The 21,610-nt window shown below is 44.1% G+C and overlaps 3 protein-coding genes across 3 annotated transcripts in view; 2 read left to right on the top strand and 1 right to left on the bottom strand.

The window, feature by feature from the left end:
• The first annotated feature begins 3,743 nt into the window (after nucleotides 1–3,743).
• On the top strand, nucleotides 3,744–8,890 carry LOC106953387 (fibroblast growth factor 6-like). The gene is made up of 3 exons (XM_015042112.1): nucleotides 3,744–4,075; nucleotides 4,501–4,604; nucleotides 7,321–8,890. Exons 1-3 carry the CDS (start codon nucleotides 3,760–3,762, stop codon nucleotides 7,495–7,497), a joined length of 597 nt encoding a protein of 198 aa, XP_014897598.1. The 5' UTR covers nucleotides 3,744–3,759; the 3' UTR covers nucleotides 7,498–8,890.
• A 4,009-nt stretch (nucleotides 8,891–12,899) lies between these two features.
• LOC106953386 (uncharacterized) lies at nucleotides 12,900–17,291 on the top strand. Its single transcript, XM_015042111.1, has 3 exons — nucleotides 12,900–13,616; nucleotides 13,905–14,008; nucleotides 14,092–17,291. Exons 1-3 carry the CDS (start codon nucleotides 13,451–13,453, stop codon nucleotides 14,461–14,463), a joined length of 642 nt encoding a protein of 213 aa, XP_014897597.1. The 5' UTR covers nucleotides 12,900–13,450; the 3' UTR covers nucleotides 14,464–17,291.
• A 2,747-nt stretch (nucleotides 17,292–20,038) lies between these two features.
• The window catches only part of tigara (TP53 induced glycolysis regulatory phosphatase a), a 10,408-nt gene continuing 8,836 nt past the window's right edge, over nucleotides 20,039–21,610 (bottom strand). Inside the window, exon 6 of the mRNA XM_015042110.1 lies at nucleotides 20,039–20,538. Coding sequence (XP_014897596.1) covers nucleotides 20,170–20,538 — 369 coding nt within the window. The 3' untranslated portion in view covers nucleotides 20,039–20,169. The remainder of the gene's footprint in view (nucleotides 20,539–21,610) is intronic.

Genomic DNA, 21,610 nt, shown 5'->3' with positions numbered 1-21,610 from the left:
CCCCCCCCCGCCATTAGCGCCACCTTGAGGTGAAACTCAGGACTCCGTTGCCGTGGCAGCAGTCAGGAGGAAGGCGGCTGAAGAAGTGCCTGATCTTTATTAAACATGTAAATATGGATTTATTTATTCTGCTCTCCTTCCTGGATGAAACGAACAGACTTCTGGGCTGAAAGCTTTTCTGTGAAAGATAAATTATTTATATAGAAAGCAACTTTAAATCTAATTTATTTCATAAGCATCTCAAAACCTCTAGCTGATACGAAGTCAGTTTTATTATCCGTCATGTTTTGGGGCATCTTTACCTCTGAATGTCCGACGGGTCAATGGAAACCAAATATCCTGTTTGAAACTTAAGTGCCAACTGTCTGGAAACCAAATCTGATATTTTTGATATGAATTCATTTTGCTCCTCTTTATACTCTGGACCAGCTGAAGGAGTGGAGAAATATGCAGTTACCAAACAGATTTTATACAGAATAATAAAAACTTTTATCATCCACTCATGTCTCCTGTCTTTACACCTGAAGATCATTTAAGATAAAAGTTGGTTTATTTCAGTGATTCACTTCCCACACTCTTTCACAAAAACCCAGATTTCAGTCCCTTTGAAAACATCAGATTAATAAAAATGATTTTAATCCTACATGCTCTGTTATTCCACTGATATGAGCGACGTCACATTCCTGCTGTTGAAGCGCTACTCGGAGTTTCCTTAACCAAATATTTTCTGTATTTGATTGTTTTTTGTTGTTTTAAACACAAAAATCTGGAGGTCGTCCTACCTGGTGCAGCTGCACAGATATTTTCAGCTTTATGCTCAGAGTACATAGTGGAGGCAAGTGAAATCAATCAATAAATAAATCACCTCTAAATATGACCTCTGATAGGGGAGAAGTTATGACAAATCTAAGGGCCCCTGACCAACAGGGGGCCCTGTTGTAAATGCTTAGTCTAGTTAGCATAGCTACCAGTGATAGCAGATAAACAATTTTCCTGTAACAATAAGTTGTTTCTCCACCATTAGCACATTTAGCAGTGAGTGAATGAGTTGATTGACAGCGCTAAGACCCTCCTCCTGGTTCTGATTGGTTGTTTTGGTCAGAACGGTGCATTACTTTAACCAGTAATAGTAATTCAGGAAGCAGATGGAGGAGATTGATTGTTTGCACAGATTATCTGCCTCAAACCGTCACAACATGACAGCTTTAACAAATATGGAGAAAAAATATTTATTAAAGTTATTTACTGCAGCTTGAATAAAATGCAACTACATGGCATTTTTTTGAGAAGTCTGGATTGCTTCATGTGTATTTTGCATGTTGCCTATGACTGTTGCAAGTGGGGAGAGACATTTCAGTATCTAAAACTAATAGAAAAAAAATTAAGCAACCTACTTGCATACTGGATGCAGACGTTGCATATAAAATTCATGAGCAGTAAATATTGTACTAGTTATCAGTATTGGACCAAAGAAAGCAAGGCAGTTGCAAGCCTTAAAAATTGTGACTCTTTTTATGGGTCAGATAGACTCAAAAAATTGTACCTGGCGGCCCAGTCTAATTTTTTGTCAGTGGGCCCAAGATTCCTGGCTGCGCCTCTGCTCTGACATGGACGGCGCGCAGCGTTACTGACGGGAAATCAGGAAAACCTTTGGCTTAAGTGGCGCAGAACAAACTGAAGAGAAGACTGTTGATCTATTCAGACTCAGAACCGGGATCCTTTCAGCCCATCATCCCGGAACATTTGCTGCTGGTACAACAAGCGACAACATGGAGCTGGAAGAGGAGAAGTTACGCTGCTGACTCAAATGGTGAACAGAAGCAGGAAAATCATCACTGAAATAGTGAATCTAATCAAAATGAATTCAGGTCGGATGACGCTGCGCGTTCAGACCAGCAGGTGAGTCGGTTTCATTTTACATCAGTCCGTGTTTTTATCCTTGCAGAGTAAAAGTTAAATGTTTATCCGCTTGATGGGTGATGGGATCTGGATTAACTGAATGTTAATAAAACCGCAAAGAAATGAAACGCAACAGAAGATGACTTGGGATCCGCTGCGCGGTGGCTCCTCGTGGTTCCGGTCACTGACAGTAACTGTGTAGTTTTAAATATCCATGTCCAGACTCGGTTTGTGTATACCCAGGGGCGCAACTACATATTTTTCAGGTGGATGCGAAAACATAAATCGCCCCCCAAAGGAAGGTACGTAAGGGTGAAGACACGTGAAAGGTAAAACTCGCTACATTTACATTTACATGTGCGCGCGGTGAAGTGTATGCGAAGGCATCATCGGGGCGCCGCCCCTCCAGACGGGGTTTTGACGCCCCTCTGGTGCAGCGCCCCTATGCGCTGCATACCCACTTACCCTTGCTTGTGTGGACGCTTGTTTGTATGTTGTCCACGTTTTTGACTTGCACTGTCTTGGTCTCCTGGGTTTTCATGTTTGTGGTCTTTCAGCTGTGTAATTATTTTTGTCGTTTTTATTGTGTGCTGCTCTTTTTTCATCCGAAAGATGGGGAGGGGAAAATGCCGTGTTTGCTTTGTCACTGTGATCAACGACCTGTTGATCATTAAAATAAAATAAAATTAAAAAATGACGGTCAAAAAAAGTCTATCGTCTTTTTAGTGTCTCTGCTCCAGTTACGAAATTAGTTGACTATTATTTCAATAATCAATTAATCGGTTCATCCCTAATTAAATTATGGAAATAATCGAACATGTTGGACCTAATTAAACCGGGATGAAGATGATAATGATGATGATCTGAACGGTTAATATGGAAATGACGCCATCTGCTGGAGATGTGGAGGAAGGGTTGCAGGTGCCGGGCCTCCCTCCCCGCCCCCGCCTGTTGTCTGTTACATGGAGAAGGTGATACCCCCCTTGCCCCCCACTCTCCCTGCTGCGGGACCGGCACGCAGGGAACGGAATGCGGGCCGATCAGGTTCTCCTCCTGGTTCTTCTGCTGCTTTTCCTCCTGAGCTGAGAAATGTCTGGATGAACACTGGATCTGATTGGGCCGCTCTGGTTCCGGCTGCCTTGGCGGACTTGAACCCCCCCCCTCCCCCCCAACGCCACCTGACCTCTCCGGCGCACCTGACGCGTCGATTCACCCAGAAAACCTTTATTTTATTTTATTTTCTTTCATTTTATGTTATTTTTTCAAGGAAAAGTTGCTTAGCTGCGCGGCTGAGGACCACCAGAGCTCCGTCATTGCTCTCCGGTGACAGCCGGCCTGTTTTTACACCTCCATTCTAAATAAGGAAGCGGCCTGACAGACACATGACCGCCCGCCCGGCCCAATTTGGGAGCCGCAGCGCCCCACCACGACCCAGGCCGCTGACCGCCGCCAATCTGGCGCAGACTGCCACCATGTCAACCCGGGATGCGGGAGCCCGGCCCGGGTAGAACCAGAACCAGGGCTGCTCGGTGATTCGACAGGCGGCCCGGAGGATCAGTGGAACCAGAACCGAGCCGCAGACCGTCGGAGCGAGAGAGAAAGGAAGAGAGAGAGAGAGAGAGCGGGGCGCAGAGGAGCTGCGAACCATGGTAATCACCAGCGGCGGCAGCAGCAGCAGCAGCAGCATCTCCATCAGCTCCAGCGCGCCCTCCGCCGTCTCCTCTCCTCCCGACCCCCGGGGTTCCGGAGCCCCGCTCTGCCGCTCGCCAGCCAGCCGCCGCCGCCATGCCGCAGCAGCGACACGGGGCGCGCTATTTTTAGGCTCATTAATTTGGAGCACGTGGCCCCGAGGAGAACCGGATGTCCGCTGCACTAAGGTTCTTCGGCAGAATGTCCTGCTGGACGCCGACCGCGGCGCTGCTCCTGGGCGTCCTATTGGGAGCCGCGGCGGGGGCGCCAACGCCGGACGCGGCTCCGCTGGACCGGCGCTGGGAGACGCTGTTCTCCCGCTCCGTGCTGGGGGTCTCCGGGGAGAAACCGGAGCTCAGCTGGGAGACTGACTACCTGCTGGGCATCCAGCGAGTCCGGAGGCTCTACTGCAACGTGGGGATCGGGTTCCACCTGCAGGTCCTCCCCGACGGCGGCATCAGCGGGGCGCACAGCGAGGACCCGTACAGTGAGTTCCTCCTCCGGGCTGACGCAGGGAGGCAGGAGGCTGGAGCGGAGCGGAGCAGGCTGCCCCCTCGGCCCCCGTTAACATGCATGAGCAGACCTCTGCTCCTCACTGGGAGAATTAAATTTCTTCCGAATGTGATGCTATTAAAAACAAGCATCATCAGCCCATCTTCATCCACCTCCTCCTCTTCCTCAGCCATGTTATGAATGTATGGACGCTTTTAGACCCAACTTATTTTTACGCAGCCATGGCGCGCGCCCCCATGCATCGGAGTGCATGCGCTGATGCATCTGCTGCAGTTCCTGCCTGGATGCAGCGCAGCATGCGGAACAAAGGCCCCGCATGCTGCTCGGCTCCCTGCGGGGTTCCCAGCGGGACGGCGTGTCCTCTGTGTCCGCTCTAACACGCTCTATGTCCCGCTGCAGGTCTGATCCAAATCTCCACGGTGGAGCGCGGCGTGGTGAGCCTGTTCGGGCTGCGCAGCGAGCGCTTCGTGGCCATGAACAGCCGCGGCAGGCTGTACGGGACGGTAGGTGAACCCGCAGCTCCGCCAGCTCAGAAAGGTCTATTTAAAGGCCGCTGATGAGGCTAGCAGGTGCAGCGTGGGAATCCCCCTGAAGCCCGTTAAAGCCACGGCGCTAATTTCACAGGGAACTGCCCGTTCTGGGCCCGGGGAGCCCGGGGGAGGGGAGGGGGGGATATACCTGCAGAAGTCTCCACTCCCTTCACACTGGATCGCATTTCACTGATCAGAACAGAAACATCCTGCATGCTTCTCAACACGATCTAAAAAGTGTGGTGGGCGTTTGTCTTCAGCCCTCCTCACTCTGATGGAGCAGTTCCGGTTCTGGTTCCAGTTCTGTAGAGGTCATGGAGGAGGTTCTGGTTCTGGTTCTGGTTCTGGGTCAGTTTAGAGCAGGGTTCGTTCCGCAACAACATCCAAGCATAAATCGTGAGTTCTCTGTCAGCGCAGACGGAAAAAAGGAAAACCGGAAGCAGACGTCACATGAGACGTTCAGTCAGAGGATGTGCGGATATACATTTGATATTTAAATATTTTTATGACGGGACGCCCCATTGATGCAGCAGCCAGAGTGAAGGGATATTATTAATATAAAGATGATTATTAATATTAATATAATGATGATTCCGATCAGAGGTTTCCATGGAAACGGGCATTTATGATCATTTTAAAATGTGATGTAGCATCAGAAGCAGAGAGAGAAATTCTAATATTTTTAGTCATTTTTAGTGTAATAAATAAATAATAAAATGATAAAAGTACAACAGTGTTAGAAGTGCAGCAGTTATTTATTTTATTATTTGATATTTAATACTTTTATTTACTCCTGATTTTCAAGGTTTGGATATCTGAAAGCTCGTTTGATCAGAATATAGATTCTGATGTGTTGCTATTGTTGGAGATGTTCTGTTGAAATTAATCTGTAATTAATCTGTAGTTCTTTAATCTGAACCAAACTGGAATTATTTCTGAAAAGTACAGAATTATGAGGTTTTACAAAAACAGTATTGTAGATTTAACATGTAATAATTTAATAACATGATTTTAATAATAACAGTAACGGCCCTGATGGAGCCGCTCGTTATGGAACAGAAGAAGAAGAAAAGTTGTTCAGTTTGGATCCAGGAACCAGGTGGATCAGAGGAGAGCGGAACTCAAACACAGCATGGCAGTGGCAGCATCATGATGTGGGAAGGTGAATAGGGCTAAATCAGGACAAACCTGGAAGAAGACCTGCAGAAGAGCTGAGACTGGGGTCAAAGTTCAGCTTCCAGCAGGACAACCAGAACAGACAGACAGAGATATTATGGGATGGTGTAGATCAGAGCTGACTCACAGCTTAGAGTGGCCTAGTCAAAGTCCATATCTGACTCCACCAGAGAATCTGCAAAATGTTGTGAAGACGGACAAACCCAGAGGAGGCTGAATATAAACGCACACCACACTTTTCAGCTGGGTTTGGTACGAAAACCATAAATCAATTTTTCTGGGATGGGGTGTGAAAACTTTGGCAGGAAGATTTTTCTGCAGACCAAATCCAAGTAACACATCAGAGGTTTCAGTTTGTTATTTTAATATGACAGCATTAATAATCACAATAATAATATTATTACTGCAGACAAGAGCAGCTGGTGAACGGTGGACATGTCCAGAGGACAGACAGGAATGTCCCGGGTGTGTGTGTGCGTGTGTGTGCATGTCTGTTTGTGCATATGTGTGTGTGAGAATGCAGCTGCTTATCTGACTCTGAGTGATGAAGTGTCGGCTTGTGAGCAGCCGGAGCATCTGATAAGTGATTGGACTAGGCCACATACTTGCTCTGCGCTGCTGAGGATTTCTTCTCTTTCTCTGTGACACATCAGTGAGACGGAGAGGAAATGAAAACATGCTTATTTATTGTTAAGTCATTAAAACCAGAGCGCAGCTGGTTTGGAGGTGAAACTGAAAGTTCAAGTTTCATTTGATGTTTAATGGAGATGATAAAGAAAAGTGAAGGAGTTACTGCAAAGTCAAGAAAACAGCCTAAACCCTCTTTTCGTGTCTCTGCTCCAGTTAACATTAATCAATTACTAAATTAGTTGACAATTATTTCAATAATAATAACATGTACATTAATTTGAACCTAACTAAATGTATTTAAACTTTCCTGTTGGTGGGATGAAGATGGCGACATTTCACTGTTGTTACAGCTGAAGACATTAATCAAAATGAATCAATTATTGGAATAATCAGCTCATTTAGTGATTGATTAATTGTTAACTGGAGCATAAAGACTGAAAGAACAACACAGAGAAATAATGAAGCCAAAAGTATATAAAATATTCAAGATAAAAACCTTTTTATGTCTGTAAACCTGATGTTCCAGAACTCCTCTGGTTCAGTTTCAGCTTCACCTGATTGACATTCAGGAAAAATCAGGAGGTGCTGCTGCCTCTCCAGCAAACATTTTGGGCGAGAGGCGGGGTCACCTGGACAGGTCACAATAAATACCAGTAATTATCAGTAAAAATCAATAATTATCAGTAAATGGGGAATGGTGTTTCTGTCTGCTGGGTTTTCTAAGATAAAACATTTTTAACCTAATTTGAATAATTAATTGAGCGCCCTGCCCTGGCTGATAACGAGGATCAATAATAATATCTATAACTGAGTTGAAATCGTTTTTCTGTGAACATGGCGGCTGTGAGCTCTGACCTCTGCTTCGTCCTTCCTGTCCCTGCAGACCGTCTTCCATGATGAGTGTAAGTTCAGGGAGAGTCTTCTGGCCAACAACTACAACGCCTACGAGTCTGCGGCGCACCGCGGCTGCTTCATAGCGCTGAGCAAACATGGCCGCGTCAAGAGGGGCAACAGGGCCACCACCGCCATGACAGTCACCCACTTCTTACCCCGGATATGAGGCAGAAAGTGGCAATAACAAACTGATTTGCACATGTGGATTATTATTATCCCAGGTGAGAAACACCTGGACAGGCCTGAAAACCTGGACCGGACTGCAGCAGGAGGAGCGGGTTGAGGAGCACCTTCTTCATGAGGAAGAGGAGGGAGAGGACTTCCTCCTGGGGGATGGGGGGTTACATTAGGGACGGACCTTCCTGTTCCTGTTTGGCGTTTCTGCGTCAGGAGGAGGCGGCTGTGCCCCCCCTCCCTCCCTGCATGCCAGAAATGCTGATCTGGAGTCAGAAATAGCAGCGACCCCGGCGTCATGCTGCCCTGAGCCAGAGCCCAATTCCTGGAGGGTCTGACGTTCCTGAGGATCCACGCCAGGAGGAAACTTCACCCCCCACCCCCCATCGGTGTGACTGGGCTTTTATTTTGAAGTGTTCAGGTTACTGACAGCAGATTATTGAGGTTCTTCATAATTCATCCTGATTTATTTAGCATTATTATTAATGTTGTTGTTGTTCTTTTGTGTCAGCAGCAAATTATTAATCCCAATTATTAATCCCAGGATTTTCAGCTCAATCTGCTGGTTTGGTTTTAATGTTCAAATTTTTTCAAGCAGCATAATTTTCTTGAACACAGAGCAGAAGGAGCCCATCAGGGGGCGCTGCCCCTCCAGGAGTGTCCTCTGTGTTTGTCCCCTCCTGGCACCTGTCCACCTCGCCATGACCTTTGACCCTCAACTCTGCTCCTATTTCTGCTGGTGTTGGAAAAGCACCAGTTCAAAAGTATTCACGCCTCCACGTTTTTCCTGATCCATCAGGAAAACTCCAGAGTTCTGGTTCCGACCCGATCGCTGTCTGTACCAACTACTCAGTTTTGCTCTGATTTCAACAATCTGAAGCATTTTGATGAAGAAAAAAAAATCTGAAGGGGGTTGAAAACTTTTCCACAGCATTCTGGCTGATTTACAGGAAGTGATGTCACAAAGGGGTTTGGTAGCAGAGAGGAGTTCAGACCCGGTTCTGGTTCTGTTGGAGAGCCACTGAGGTCAATTTGTTGTAACAGTCGGTCCAGTAAACTGGATCCGGTTCTTCCTACCAGTTGATGATGAGGACAGAGACTCCAGGTTGTCATGGAGATGATCCTGAATGACCTTTGATGACCTTTAGGCCTGCACATCGCCTGTAGCTTTTTAAACTTTATATCCAAATTAAGGTGCAGCACTTCTCTATATATTGTTCTTATTTTCACTGTCTGCAGGTTTCTGTGCAGGAGATGAGGTGGTCGTTCTTCCTCCTAACTTTTTCTGAGCAGCTGACAGCAGCTTCTGTCAGTTTGTTATTTGCAGCACAGAGAAATCCGTCGGCAGCATTTTGGTTTGTTTCAGAGTGAAAGTCTGGAGAAAGCTGATGAGGAACAGAAAAAAACATCTATAACCTCCAGATGCAAGTAGAGATCTGAGTGAGCCGGTTAAGTCTGCTTTAAATGTCCGCAGGGAGCTGGAGGCCAGCTACCACCTAGAGGTCAGCTGCCAGCTGGAGGTCAGTTGTCACCTAGAGGTCAGCTGCCAACTGGAGGTCAGCTGCCAGATGGAGGTCAGTTGTCACCTAGAGGTCAGCTGCCAGCTGGAGGTCAGCTGGCAACTGGAGGTCAGCTGCCAGCTGGAGGTCAGCTGTCACCTGGAGGTCAGCTGTCACCTAGAGGTCAGCTGCCAACTGGAGGTCAGCTGCAAGCTGGAGGTCAGCTGTCACCTAGAGGTTAGCTGTCACCTAGAGGTCAGCTGCCAGCTGGAGGTCAGCTGTCAATTGGAGGTCAGCTGCCAGCTGAGGGTCAGCTGTCACCTGGAGGTCAGCTGTCACCTAGAGGTCAGCTGCCAGCTGGAGGTCAGCTGTCACCTAGAGGTCAGCTGTCAATTTGAGGTCAGTTGCCAACTAGAGGTCAGCTGCCAGCTGGGGGTCAGAGCTGTGTAGTTGTTCCAGCTGCAGCCTGTTTTAGTTTCCTGCACTCCCGGTCCTTCCTCCTGTTTTTAATACCTCACCTTCTGCCTTAGTTCCGATTGTTGAAATGATTGTAAATTAGTTTGAAAACAGATTTCTCCAGTCGTTTGTTTCTGAAATATAAGTGAGAAAAAATACTATATAACAAATAGTTTTCCTTTTATTTTTGTACGTCTGTGCTGTGCACAGCAGTCAACTGTATTCCTGAGATGAAAATAAAATTTGTTTTGTAAAATCTTTTGCAGTGAATTTCTTCCAGATTTTGTTTCGGTTACTTTAATAAGTACCGTATTCTCCGTATTATAAGGCGCACTCTGAATTATGGCGTCTGTTTCTGTATTTAACACATACAAAAGGCGCACCGGATTATAAGACGCACACTAAAACATACGGTCAACAAAACAAAAAAAAACAAAACAAAAAAACGGTAAAGGAAACAAAACTTTAAGTTTAGTTGAACTTTATTCGACTATGTAACAATACACTCACGTTATTTTTTATTCCTCGTCCACAAGTCCATCAAAGTCCTCTTCTGTGTCTGAATTGAACAGCTGGCCAATTTTGCCATCAAACATGCCAGGCTCCCTCTCATCATTGTCAGAGTCTCTCAGTAAACTGTGTTCAGTCTGTCGTCCATCGCTCCCACGCCGCTCCTAACTTCTGTTTGAACGGCCTGTTTACACCAATGTCCAGCGGTTGTAGTTCTTCTGTTAATCCTCCTGAAATGACGGCAAACTCCGAATCAGTTTGCTTCGCTTCCTTTTCCACAGTAGCAGTGAGACGGGCGCGCATGGAGTCGCAGATGAACAGGGACGGTGATGCGTGGAAAAACCGATCTGGTTTTTACCGAGGCTATGCTGCAGAACTTGGACAACAATTCTCTGATTGGTTTATCGCTGCTGCCGTCCGTACTGTACACTTTACGTCTCTGTGTCCGGGACAGATTTTGGAATTCAGTGCACATGTAAGGCGCACTGCTGATTTTTGAGAAAATTTAAGGCTTTAGGTGCCTTATAGTCTGGAAAATACGGTAATTTTTGGATCTGAGGAGAAAGTAAAGGTGAGCGTGGAGCGCCCTCTGCTGGTCAGAGGCTGGACGCTCATTGTTCAGCTTACAGTAAAAGCATGTCACAACAAGGGTAAGATTGTGTCAAGGCACAGATTGATGAATGTGTTATTTAAGAGTTAGACTTGAGTAAAGTGGGTTCTTTATGAATAATGCTTGCAGTCTGACCCTTTGCTGTGACATAATGAATGCATAAGGTCAAACAGTCCAGAGGCCCCAGGTGAGGAAGGCCATCAGGTTCAGATGTCCCTTACCAGAAAATGCGTGCCCTGCAGTGTGAAGATGTTGGATGTGTTATATGACAATTGTGAAAAAGGCTGCTCAGGTGCTGAGGCCCTTTAAGGGGGCGGAGCTTAGAGCACCTGTGGATCAGCACGCAGATGAAAAGAGGGAGAGAAGAAAAGGAGCCGAGAGTTACCGTTTGTTGTTACCTTTTTATTTTCGATGTGTGTGCGTGGAATACAAGTACGTGATGTTAGAAAGTGAGGAATATTATTTATGCATCTGAATATTTAAGTTTTAGCGTTAATTAATTACAAGCTTCGTTCACGTGCGCACTTGAGCTACACAACGTGGTTTTTTGTGTTGTGTTTATTTAGAACAATATTTGTGTAACCTTTATTATTAGTGTAGTTAGTGAAGTAAGTGTGTTTTTATTTCAGTCATTTATTCATCAGACACTGATGCTGCATTATTATTGATATTTTGTAGAACCACACCGTTACGGCGAAATAAAGACTGAACAGCCAGTGCAGGTTGGACCAACTGATGTGGGGTTCTGGTTTCTTTGGGGTTCTGACCGGACTCACCACAGTGATTTAGCATTTCCATCAGCAAGTTACAGTTTCCTAACTTTTAACATTTATAATCACTCTTCTTCTGTGAGCTACTGGTTCAGATCAACAGGACAATAGACAGGGGATGCAGGGATTGGGAGGATCAAATTAAGATGCATCCCCTCCTGTATTAATGGCTGGACAGTTAAGGTGATATTAAATCTTCCATACCTCCGTTTTCTCATGCGTTAAGCTGTTATGGTGTTAAAGAAAAAGCGGAGAACATGTTCATCAGACACTGTAAAACATTGGACTCGTGTCTCATTAAAGGTGTCAAAACTGTATTTATTTCAATTCATCTGCGAAATAAAACCCACCGTTTTAGGCCTTACATGGTTAGGAAACATGATAATGTTACGAATATCTTTAAAAGTTTCCTCTTCGGTCATATTTCAGTCCGTTTTCTCATCAATATGCGAGTTTAGAGCGATGCGCGCTCCCACCTGTCCCTCTGGGCAGGTTGCTGCAAAGAGGCGGTTACCATGGAAACCACAACAATCAATCAACCAGTTCTGGGAGCGGTACCGAGACGGACTGGGTCCGGAACCGGAAACGGAACCGCCTGGCTGACCCAACCCTGCCTGATGGAATGTGACCAGAACCGTTTCTAAAGTTTTACAGTTAAGAATGAACCAATAATCTGGGTTCATTATGTCATCATGACTTTATAAATGTCAGTTTCAAAGTAAATACATAATTATCAAGCTAAATGTTTAGCTTGATAATTAAATATTCAGATCTGAGCTAACTATTTAGCTCGCTAACCAAATGTTAACCTTAAACTAAATATTTATCCTGGTGGTCCATCTTCTCTCCTTGTCCAGATGATGGATTGGATACAAAACACATTTACAGCCGTTATGTCTTACAGAATAAATCAATCTGAATACATAAAGCGGGATGTTGGGAAAACACAAAACTGTTTTTTTTTTAAATCAAATAAACTGAAATTCTGGGGCCTTGTAACATTTAAAACTGTACAATTCATGTTTAAGGTCAGAAATCATCAACTTCCACCCAATATACAAAAACTGTTTTGTGACAGAGAGGGGTTATAATTTAGGAGGTGAAGGATATTTAAAAATCAAGAACAACCAGGAAGCGTTTCTGTTTATCGGTGTGTGGAGATGATAAATATATAAACCAGTTTAAAAAGGACCTGATTGGGAAACATGTTCTATAAGATGAGTGTTTTAAAGTCCGTAAAGGCTATTGATGATATAAAGTGTTTAAATAATTGTACATCTAAAGATGAGAATGTACAATTATTTAAACACTTTATATCATCAATTTATCTTTTTGGTGTTTTGACATTTAATTGATAAGTTTATGAGTATGAAATGGGGCAGGACATCTTAAGATCTTGGATCTTCTACCTGCTCCTTTTCAAACAGATAATATAAAATCTCATTTCACTTGGGTGTGATGACTTGTTTTAATTTTAATTTTCTTTTTCTTCTTTCTTGATTTTACTTTTGTCTGTTTGAAATAAATAATTCACTGGGGATTAAACTTTGCTCAGGATCATTTACAAGCTGTGGAGTTTAGCTGTGAGAGTCAAAGTGTTTTATAGCCTGATGAGGTCAGCAGGTCACCGAAAGACGCCGCGGCGTGAGAAAATGAGTTACAGCTCCGTTGTGCAACGGCGTGGGAGCAGCGGAAGTGTGTACAGTTAATTAATAAGCAGGGGATGAATCATTGATGCTGTGACTCAGCATGGGGCCATGGGAGGTTCTGGACGTTCCTCTGGGTCGCCCTGGCCGCCGCAACAAACAGGTTCTGGTTCTGACCCGGCTCCTTCCAGAAAAACATCATTAGAGCAGAATCTCTCTAAGTTTCAACTCATTTCATGCTATAATGAATTAATCTCATTTTAATCCTAAAAACCAAATGAATGCTGTAAAATGAGGCTGGCGGTGCGGCTGCAGGGAGGCTCCGAGGTATTTTGGTAAATCAGTTAGCCGGTTTATTGACCCTCTGTTTAAATAAGCCTGTTGGACTTTCTCCTGCTCCAGAAGCTGCCCTCTCACCATTTGAGCTTTTGGAGAGGAACCCTCGCCGCTGACCATGCAGCTGGTTCCCCTCGCACTCTTCCTGATTGTGTTGCATGTTTGTGGCAGAGCGGAGAGCAGAGCGAAGTCGCGGCGGCCGCAGGCGGGCGACGCGGATGCCGCGGCTCCCGCCGGTCCGCGACGCCTCCGCCTGGACCTGAGACCAAACGCTCCTCACCTGGGTGAGTCTGATCCTGACTCCACGATCGTCTTCATCAGCGCCAGGATCACAAACGGCTCCAGTCGGATCCAAACTGAGGCGTCTTCAGGATTCACAACATTTTACTCCACAGAATGTTCAGTTTTCCTGCAATATGTTTGGAAAAACAATCATATTTTTCACAATTTCAGACAAACCGTAATCTTTCTGAAGGGATTTTAGATTCTATTGATTATTTTCATGACTTCTAAATAAACAATATTCCTGGTAATTAAAAGTTATTTTTCTGAATTATTGAATCATTTTTCAGTCGTTCTGCCGGTAGCTGCAGCACCCGACAGCTGGGTGCTGATCTTTGACTTGAGACGAAGACGCTTCCTGTGTGTGGACATAAAGGGACAACTCTACAAGTCTGTGAGTATCTTCCAGATCCACCTTAACAGATCCACCTTAACAGAGCAGATCTCAGTAAACGTTTCTGTTTGTCTCCATGACAGAGACAGAAGGACAGAGGACACTGTCTCTTTCAACATATGTTCCGGCAGGCTGAGCGCCATGACCCGTTTTCCTCTTTGAGAAGGAGCTGGCTGGTCAAACTGGAGGTTGGTGGGCCAGAAGCTGTCCGTGGGGGGCCACCGGACAGCCGGTCAGTGAAGAGGCAGAGAAGGAGCGAGGAAGTGAATCCGTCCGATCCTCTGAGGACAGAGTCCCATCCATCTCCTCCTGTGAAGGATGTGGAGCCGAACCAGGCGGGCGCCGTTTCCAAGGAAACCATCACTTCCTGTGACGACCCACTGCGGGTGCTGAGGCCCAACGGACACGGCAGTCCCGTGAAGACGAACATCGCAGAGCGAGCAGAGCAGAAGTGACGTCCTGCAGCTGCTGGTTGTCAGGAAGCAAAGAAAAAGAAAGTCTGATGCTGCAGAGCAATGGGCCACATGCAGAGACCAAGTGGGACCAAATGGGACCGAGTGGGACCAAATTGGACCAAGTGGGACCAAATGGGACCAAGTGGGACCGAGAGGGACCAAATGGAACCGAGTGGGACCAAATGGGACCGAGTGGGACCAAATTGGACCAAGTGGGACCAAATGGAACCGAGTGGGACCAAATGGGACCAAGTGGGACCGAGAGGGACCGAGTGGGACCAAATGGAACCGAGTGGGACCAAATGGGACCAAGTAGGACCAAATGGAACCGAGTGGGACCAAATGGGACCGAGTGGGACCAAATGGAACCGAGTGGAACCGAGTGGGACCAAATGGAACCGAGTTGAACCGAGCGGGACCAAGGGGGACCGAGTGGGACCAGCTTCCTGTCTGCGGCGCCGGCGCGCTGTGCTCCAATCAGACACTCTCTGAGGTCTCATCTGATCACTGAGGCTCCACTGCCTCTGTTTGAACAGCAGAGGGATAAGCTGCTCCTGCTGACCTTTAACCTCTGTTGTCTGTTAAATTTTAATCCTTGAGCCAGATGAGGCAACGCTTTCTTCACATATATTCAAAACCTCTAAATATTCTCACTGAAATGCTAAAAGCGAGTAATGAATGATGGAACAGGAAAGAGAAATGATCCGGTGCTGGACACCAACAGTCTCAGCAATGAAGATATTTATTTATTGAAATGTGTAACATAGCTTCTTTTATTGTGTGCTGTTTTTTATTTATATATTTCTGATAGAAAATAAAAATTAGAAAAAAATGCCTGAAACCAGAAAAGTTCTTTAGCTTCTTTAATCAGAGCAGGAAGACGAGCGGATCGCTGCGGGAGTTTCACCTTCCTCCTCGCCTCCATACGCTGTTCACCGCTGCAAATATTTTAGCTGAGCTGCTCCTGAAAAGTTGCAGATAGTACAGTTTACAAAAAGTATTGACCCCCTTGAATGTTTTACCCTTTTATTGCTTTTACAAATCAATCATAATCAACTAAATTATGTTGTTTTTGACAATTTTTTTTTTTACAAAAAATCCTTTAAAGTGAACAAATGTTCCTTTCCAGTCCTTCAGCTGAACCCTCCACTTGTGGTCTATTTAAAGCTGACTTCCTGGTTCTTGTAGCTCCTCAGATTCCTCTTTGACCTCTGACCCCAGGTTCATCTGAGAGCAACTCGTTTTGGTCTCTCTAAATGCAAATGAGGTAGTTCAGACCCCGCCCCCTGCTGTTCGGCCATTTTTGTAGTTTGATAGCAGAGATAGATTATCTGACGGTGCAGAAACGTTTCTGACCAGCAGTAGACTCGTCCATCCAGCCTGACATGTTGGAGCCAGAAAACGACTCAACGTGAACGAACACGTCTGGAAAACCTCAGCATGGTTAGCGGGTTAGCTAAGGCTAGCACCAAGAACGCACTGAACTCATCTGGATCATGTGTTCCCCAGGACAAAAGCTATGCCAGCTGTTCACCTAATAACTTTTCAAAACTCAGAGTAAGGTTCTGTTCTCTAGCTAACTGCTAGCACACAGCGCTAACATTAGCAGAAGGCTAAAAACAAAATTATCAGCACAACTAATTCATGTCTATGATGGTTTGTTATCATTTTAGCGTTAGCAGCTTAGCATTTTGCTGTGGTCGTTTCCACAGACAGGAGGAACCGAGTCTTGATGCTAACGGAGGTCGCTGAAGCTTTTGTCCTCGAGGAGCTTCATGCAGTTAAGAGGAGTTTGATGTGGAAACATTTCCCATAAAATCAAATGTAACCAGACTGACAGGGTGTGATGAGCTGTGTGTGTTAATACACCCGACAACCCTCAGTCTGACTTTTATTTCTCACACCACTGTGAGAAATAAACATGACGGATTCCTGAACCTGATTAGCCGAAGGTCGGGTAGCCCAGTGGTAAACTGAGGTTACAGTAATTAACTGTAACCTTTAATAGTTTCTATTAACCCTTAATAGTGTAGGAGCTATTTTCCCATTTTTTAGTTAAATCTTAGAATTTAAATTGTTTAGTTTATTATTATATTTTGTTTATTTTCTAGTTGATTTATCATTAGAATTTTTGTTTGATTTGTTGTTAAGAATAAGTTCTTTGATTAGGAATTCACTTAATTAGTTAATTTCAGGTTGGGATGTGGGTATATCACGATATAAATAGGTGGGTCTCTTAGGCAGCTTATTATGCAGGTGGTGGTCACAAGGTTTTTTGTCACATCAGACTCTAGTCGTCGGTCGGAGAACAGGAATCGGAGCAGAATCCTGTAACCTTTTTGCCTGAACTGTGAAATTAAACCAAAGAACTGCATTTCGACTTTTTGATCCTTTGTGCTGCGTAAACCAGAATCCAGGTGCATCAGGTGACTATTTGAGTTGGATTCACTTTTGTTTTGGTCACCTTTGAGTTTTGAGGTTTTTTTATTTACTAATTTAAGTTTTTGGGCAAATAGTCACTACAAATAGAAACTATTAAAGATTTCTATTAACCTTAACAGAAAGGTTAAGGTTAATAGAAATCTTATATGGTCCAAAACAAGATACAAGTATATTAAAAGTAAATTCTTGTTTACTCAGGCATACAATGACAACTAAGTGTTCAGCATCCTTCTTTCTGAAAGAAATACATTGGCATTTTCCTTCACCTTAATAGTTGAATAATACAAACTAATGAGTAATTACCTTACTTGGTGAAACCGCTGTTAGAGGAGAAGTTCATTAGAAACCAGAGGATTTAGTGAGGAAAGATCAGTCAGGATCAGAGCTGGAGCTGCTGTTCTTCAGTCTGTTTCCAGCTCAGCTTCTCCATGTCGGTATTTAGCTATAAAGATGCTACGAGTCAGAGCCCAACATGCTGAAAATGTCTTTTACACTTTTGGATAATTTCTCTGTTATCCTTGGCTTCAGCCTGTGAACCAGGACGTCTCAGAAGTCATTGAGTTCTCCCAGTGTGACCAGCAGACTGAAGCCTGTGACCAGTGTTCCCAGTTTAATAAATAAATGTTTTATTCTTTCACTTTTTGTGTAAATATCTCAATCTGAAGTATCACGGTATTAATGCAGCTTATGTAAAGAAATAAAAACAATTTACTCTGTTACAATTATCTTCACTCTTTGCTAGTTGACATCCTGTAATAAATATTTTTATCTGGAAAAAAGTAAGAAAAATATGTAGTTTAATGTTTGACAATGACTGATTTATAAATCAAAAGTCATTTCTCAATAATGTATAAAAAATAAATACAAGAAAATAATTTGTTGTCTTGAAACGTTAAATGTACATTAAATTATGGAATTATGTAAATATGTTCTTTAATAAAACACTGTAAAAGTGTCTGTTCATCAATGTTAATATAAAAATAAGAATAATTTCTATCAAATAAAACATTGTGCTCTTTATTCAGAAATGCACCGAAACAATTAAATAATCACATCAAAAGTTAGAAACTCTCTTTAGTCATTTCTCTGATTACCAAATATATTAATGTGTGAGAAAATGTGTCAATGACAGGAAATAATTTAAATACTTTGTAGAACGGCACTTTGTGAAGTTCGGTCCATTTACCTGTATTAGCTTACTGGCAGAGATGCTACATTCAATATGGCGGACGCTGAGACGTATCGCAGCAACGGGCCGGCCCGCTCCATGACCTATGACCCGCTCCATGACCTATGGCCCGCTCCATGACCTATGACCCGCTCCATGACCTATGACCCGCTCCATGACCTATGGCCCGCTCCATGACCTATGACCCGCTCCATGACCTATGGCCCGCTCCATGACCTATGGCCCGCTCCATGACCTATGACCCGCTCCATGAGGCGTCTACGTGTTCATGTCTGTGGTTGTGAGTAGAACTGACTGAGTTACATTTGTTCAGGATGATATACTAGCTTGGACATTTCAGGGAATTGTGCCCATTAATAGTTTAGTTGTGCTGCCTTATGTGAAGAAGTATATGTTGTTTTTTGTTTTTTCCCTAAAGTTTTACAACTTACAGTTCAACTGGTGATTAACTGAGGATTCCTGTCACCTTAGTTAATAAAGTGAAGCTGAATCATTTTGCCTGAAATTCTGTTTCTCTGGGTGATATTTGTTACCAACTAGGTTATTGCATACATCAGGGTGTACCTGATCGATGTCGAACCCAAGCACCCACCATTTTAGTTTTCATCATAGAGTGGTTTAAGGTGCTACAGTTGTTTAGTTCTACAGCAAATACTGTGATGTAATATTTCAGAAAATGTAACAGGAGATGGAAAAAAGTGAACAGACCGAAGATAAATACTCAGTTCTGCACAGAGAGAAACTTTTCCCAGCTGATCACTGTGAGGTCACCGGCACCAGTTAGCTGGACCGCTGATGAATGAGGTCAGCCAGTAACAGGGGAATGAAATCACTGATTTCATGTTAAATATTTGTATTTCTTTTGTGGAAATCGGTTTTCACTTTAACCGCAAAAGGTTTTCTTTACATTGTTTTCCAAAGAAAGCAGAAAAGCCAAATTCTGTTGATCATGATTGATCTGTAAAAGCACTGAAGGAGGTGAATAAGTTTAATAGTGAAAACTGGGGAAATCAAACCTGTGATGTTATTTGGTAAAAATAGATTCAAGCAAACAACATCTACTCTCCACAGATCTGGACCAGAGCTGTTCACAAACTCTAAGCCAACACTAACAACTTCATTTACAGCAGATGGCAGCTTTTGATGTTTCTTTGTACGGGATGATTAATATTTTACTCGATTTATCCTCTTTGCTGAATTTTTCTGAACTTTTCCCACCTGACATATAAATGATGCATTTCAGGGGAAAGATCAGGAAACAAAACATTTTCTACAGATCACACTGTACACAGGACAGGCTGCACAGGTCACACACACACACACACACACACACACTTTGGCAGCTGTCTGAGCTGTTGTCACCGATTCCCAAAAAGAGCAAAAACTTTCCACTTTGTCAATATAGAAAGAAAAGTTGTTTATGCTCCATAGTTACAGTAATTACAGTGCAGTTACTGACAGCAGCCAGTAAGTCACACAGTGATGGTGATGATGATGGTGAAGCTCTTCTGCATCACAATCTGTATGAACCTAAAAATAAGTTTCTGCTCTGCAACATGAAGTTTCATGTTTCAATCATTAACATATGAAACATCATAAATGTTAATTTGTAAATAAACTTATTTACAAATTAACAGATAAAAATAGCTGGAAAAATAGTTTTGAAGCAATGAAAATATGAACCAAAACTATTTTACGTCGCAGTTTGTCTGGATTTATGAAGCATGCTAATAAAAATACATAAATAAAATAAATCATCAGCTGCAGAGTTTAATGCAGTAAATGCACAAATAAATAGAGCAGACATTCATGAACAGTTACAGTTTCTGGAGATTATAAAATACTGAACCAACAGAAATCTCTCTTATTCATATTTTCAATCTGGACAATTCTCATGATTCAGTCAATTTATTTTCACCCATTGATTAAAAATAATGATAAAATATTTATATTTGTGTTTTATGTCTTTTGTTGAGCCTGCTTATGATAAAACTAAACATTGTGCCATCATCATCGCCTGTAGACAGTGAAGGTTTCCTTCACTAAAATAAATTCACTAATAAATCATGAGCAGGTTATTCGTCCTGCTCTGCCCCCCCCACCCTGTGAATGAACACACAGCGCATGCCTGACACCACGTAGCGCGCCCCCTGCCGGACCACCGTCAGGTTGAACCTGCAGATCCCTGCGTTGGGGCTCAGCGAGAACATGCGCTTCCTGTCGCAGCCTGCAGGGGCGCTGCACCGCAGCTCCTCCACGAAGTAACGCACCGCCACGCACATGTAGGCACCGTGGGAGACAACCAGCGCGTGGGCGTTGAGGGGCCCCATGCCGTTATCAGGCCCCCCCTCAGCAGAGGAGACATCAGCGCCCCCTGCAGGCCAGTGTTCTGCCCCGATCTGCTGCAGCATTTTCTCCATGAACTGCTGGACCCGCAACTTCACCTGGAGGAGCCAAAATCTGGATTATTCATCCGGTCATCAGAGGAAAATGGGGATTTTTTTCACTCATATTTTCACCCTGTTATTCATTCATTTATAAATGTCAGTTTGAAACTAAATATTTAGTACTACTTAGTGTAACCTCGATAATCGTGATCATTCAGTATGAATCAGTTCCTGCGTTGTGTGAATAAGGGCCAGGAGGCAGGATGAGGTGAAACGTTTAGAATATGGACTGATCAGGAATCAGGTTCATCACAGCGGGTTCAGAACCTTACGAGGAATCAACAAGCTAACAACAATTTACCGCAGCGTTAAACTCAGCGGACCTGCCTCTGGCAACGAGATGTCTGTGTTCACTATACTTACTGCCAACCTCCAGGAGGGGGTGCTGTTTCACCCATTACACATGAACCCAAACTTGGAAGTAATGACAAGTGGAATTCTATTCATTAACTATGTTACATTAGCAAGCTAAAGATTTACCTTCAAACTAAATATTTATGGAGATAATTATTCCGGCAGGGTATCTGATTACTGGTAAGGCATAGCTGTTTATTGCACAGATGTTGTTCTTGCCATTGAGCTGGCTTCTCAGGACTTGCCTTATTCGTTGGAGGTATTTGGCTTTGGCTCCTTTCCTTGGGACCTCGTCGAGGTTGCCATTTGCTTGCTGTATTCCCAGGTACTTGTAGCTGTGCTCTATGTCTGCTATTGTTCCTTCTGGGAGTGAGACCCTTTCTGTGCGGATGACCTTCCCTCTCTTTGTAACCATCCGGCCACACTTCTCTAGTCCGAATGACATCCCAATGTCAGTGCTGTAGATCCTGGTGGTGTGGATGTCTCGCTCGCTCTTGGCGTACAGCTTGATGTCATCCATGTAGAGGAGGTGACTGATTGTGGCCCCATTCTTGAGTCGGTATCCGCAGCCAGTCTTGTTGATGATTTGGCTGAGGGGATTCAGGCCTTTGCAGAACAGCAGTGGGGACAGAGCATCTCCTTGGTATATGCCACATTTGATGGACACTTGTGCAAGTGGTTTGCGGTTGGCTTCAAGGGTGGTTTTCCACAGCCC

This window comes from Poecilia latipinna, unplaced genomic scaffold, assembly GCF_001443285.1.
Source record: "Poecilia latipinna isolate Pla-1442-1.1 unplaced genomic scaffold, P_latipinna-1.0 Scaffold577, whole genome shotgun sequence".
In the NCBI taxonomy this organism is placed as follows: Eukaryota; Metazoa; Chordata; class Actinopteri; order Cyprinodontiformes; family Poeciliidae; genus Poecilia; species Poecilia latipinna.
This window is presented reverse-complemented; position numbering and strand designations above follow the sequence as displayed.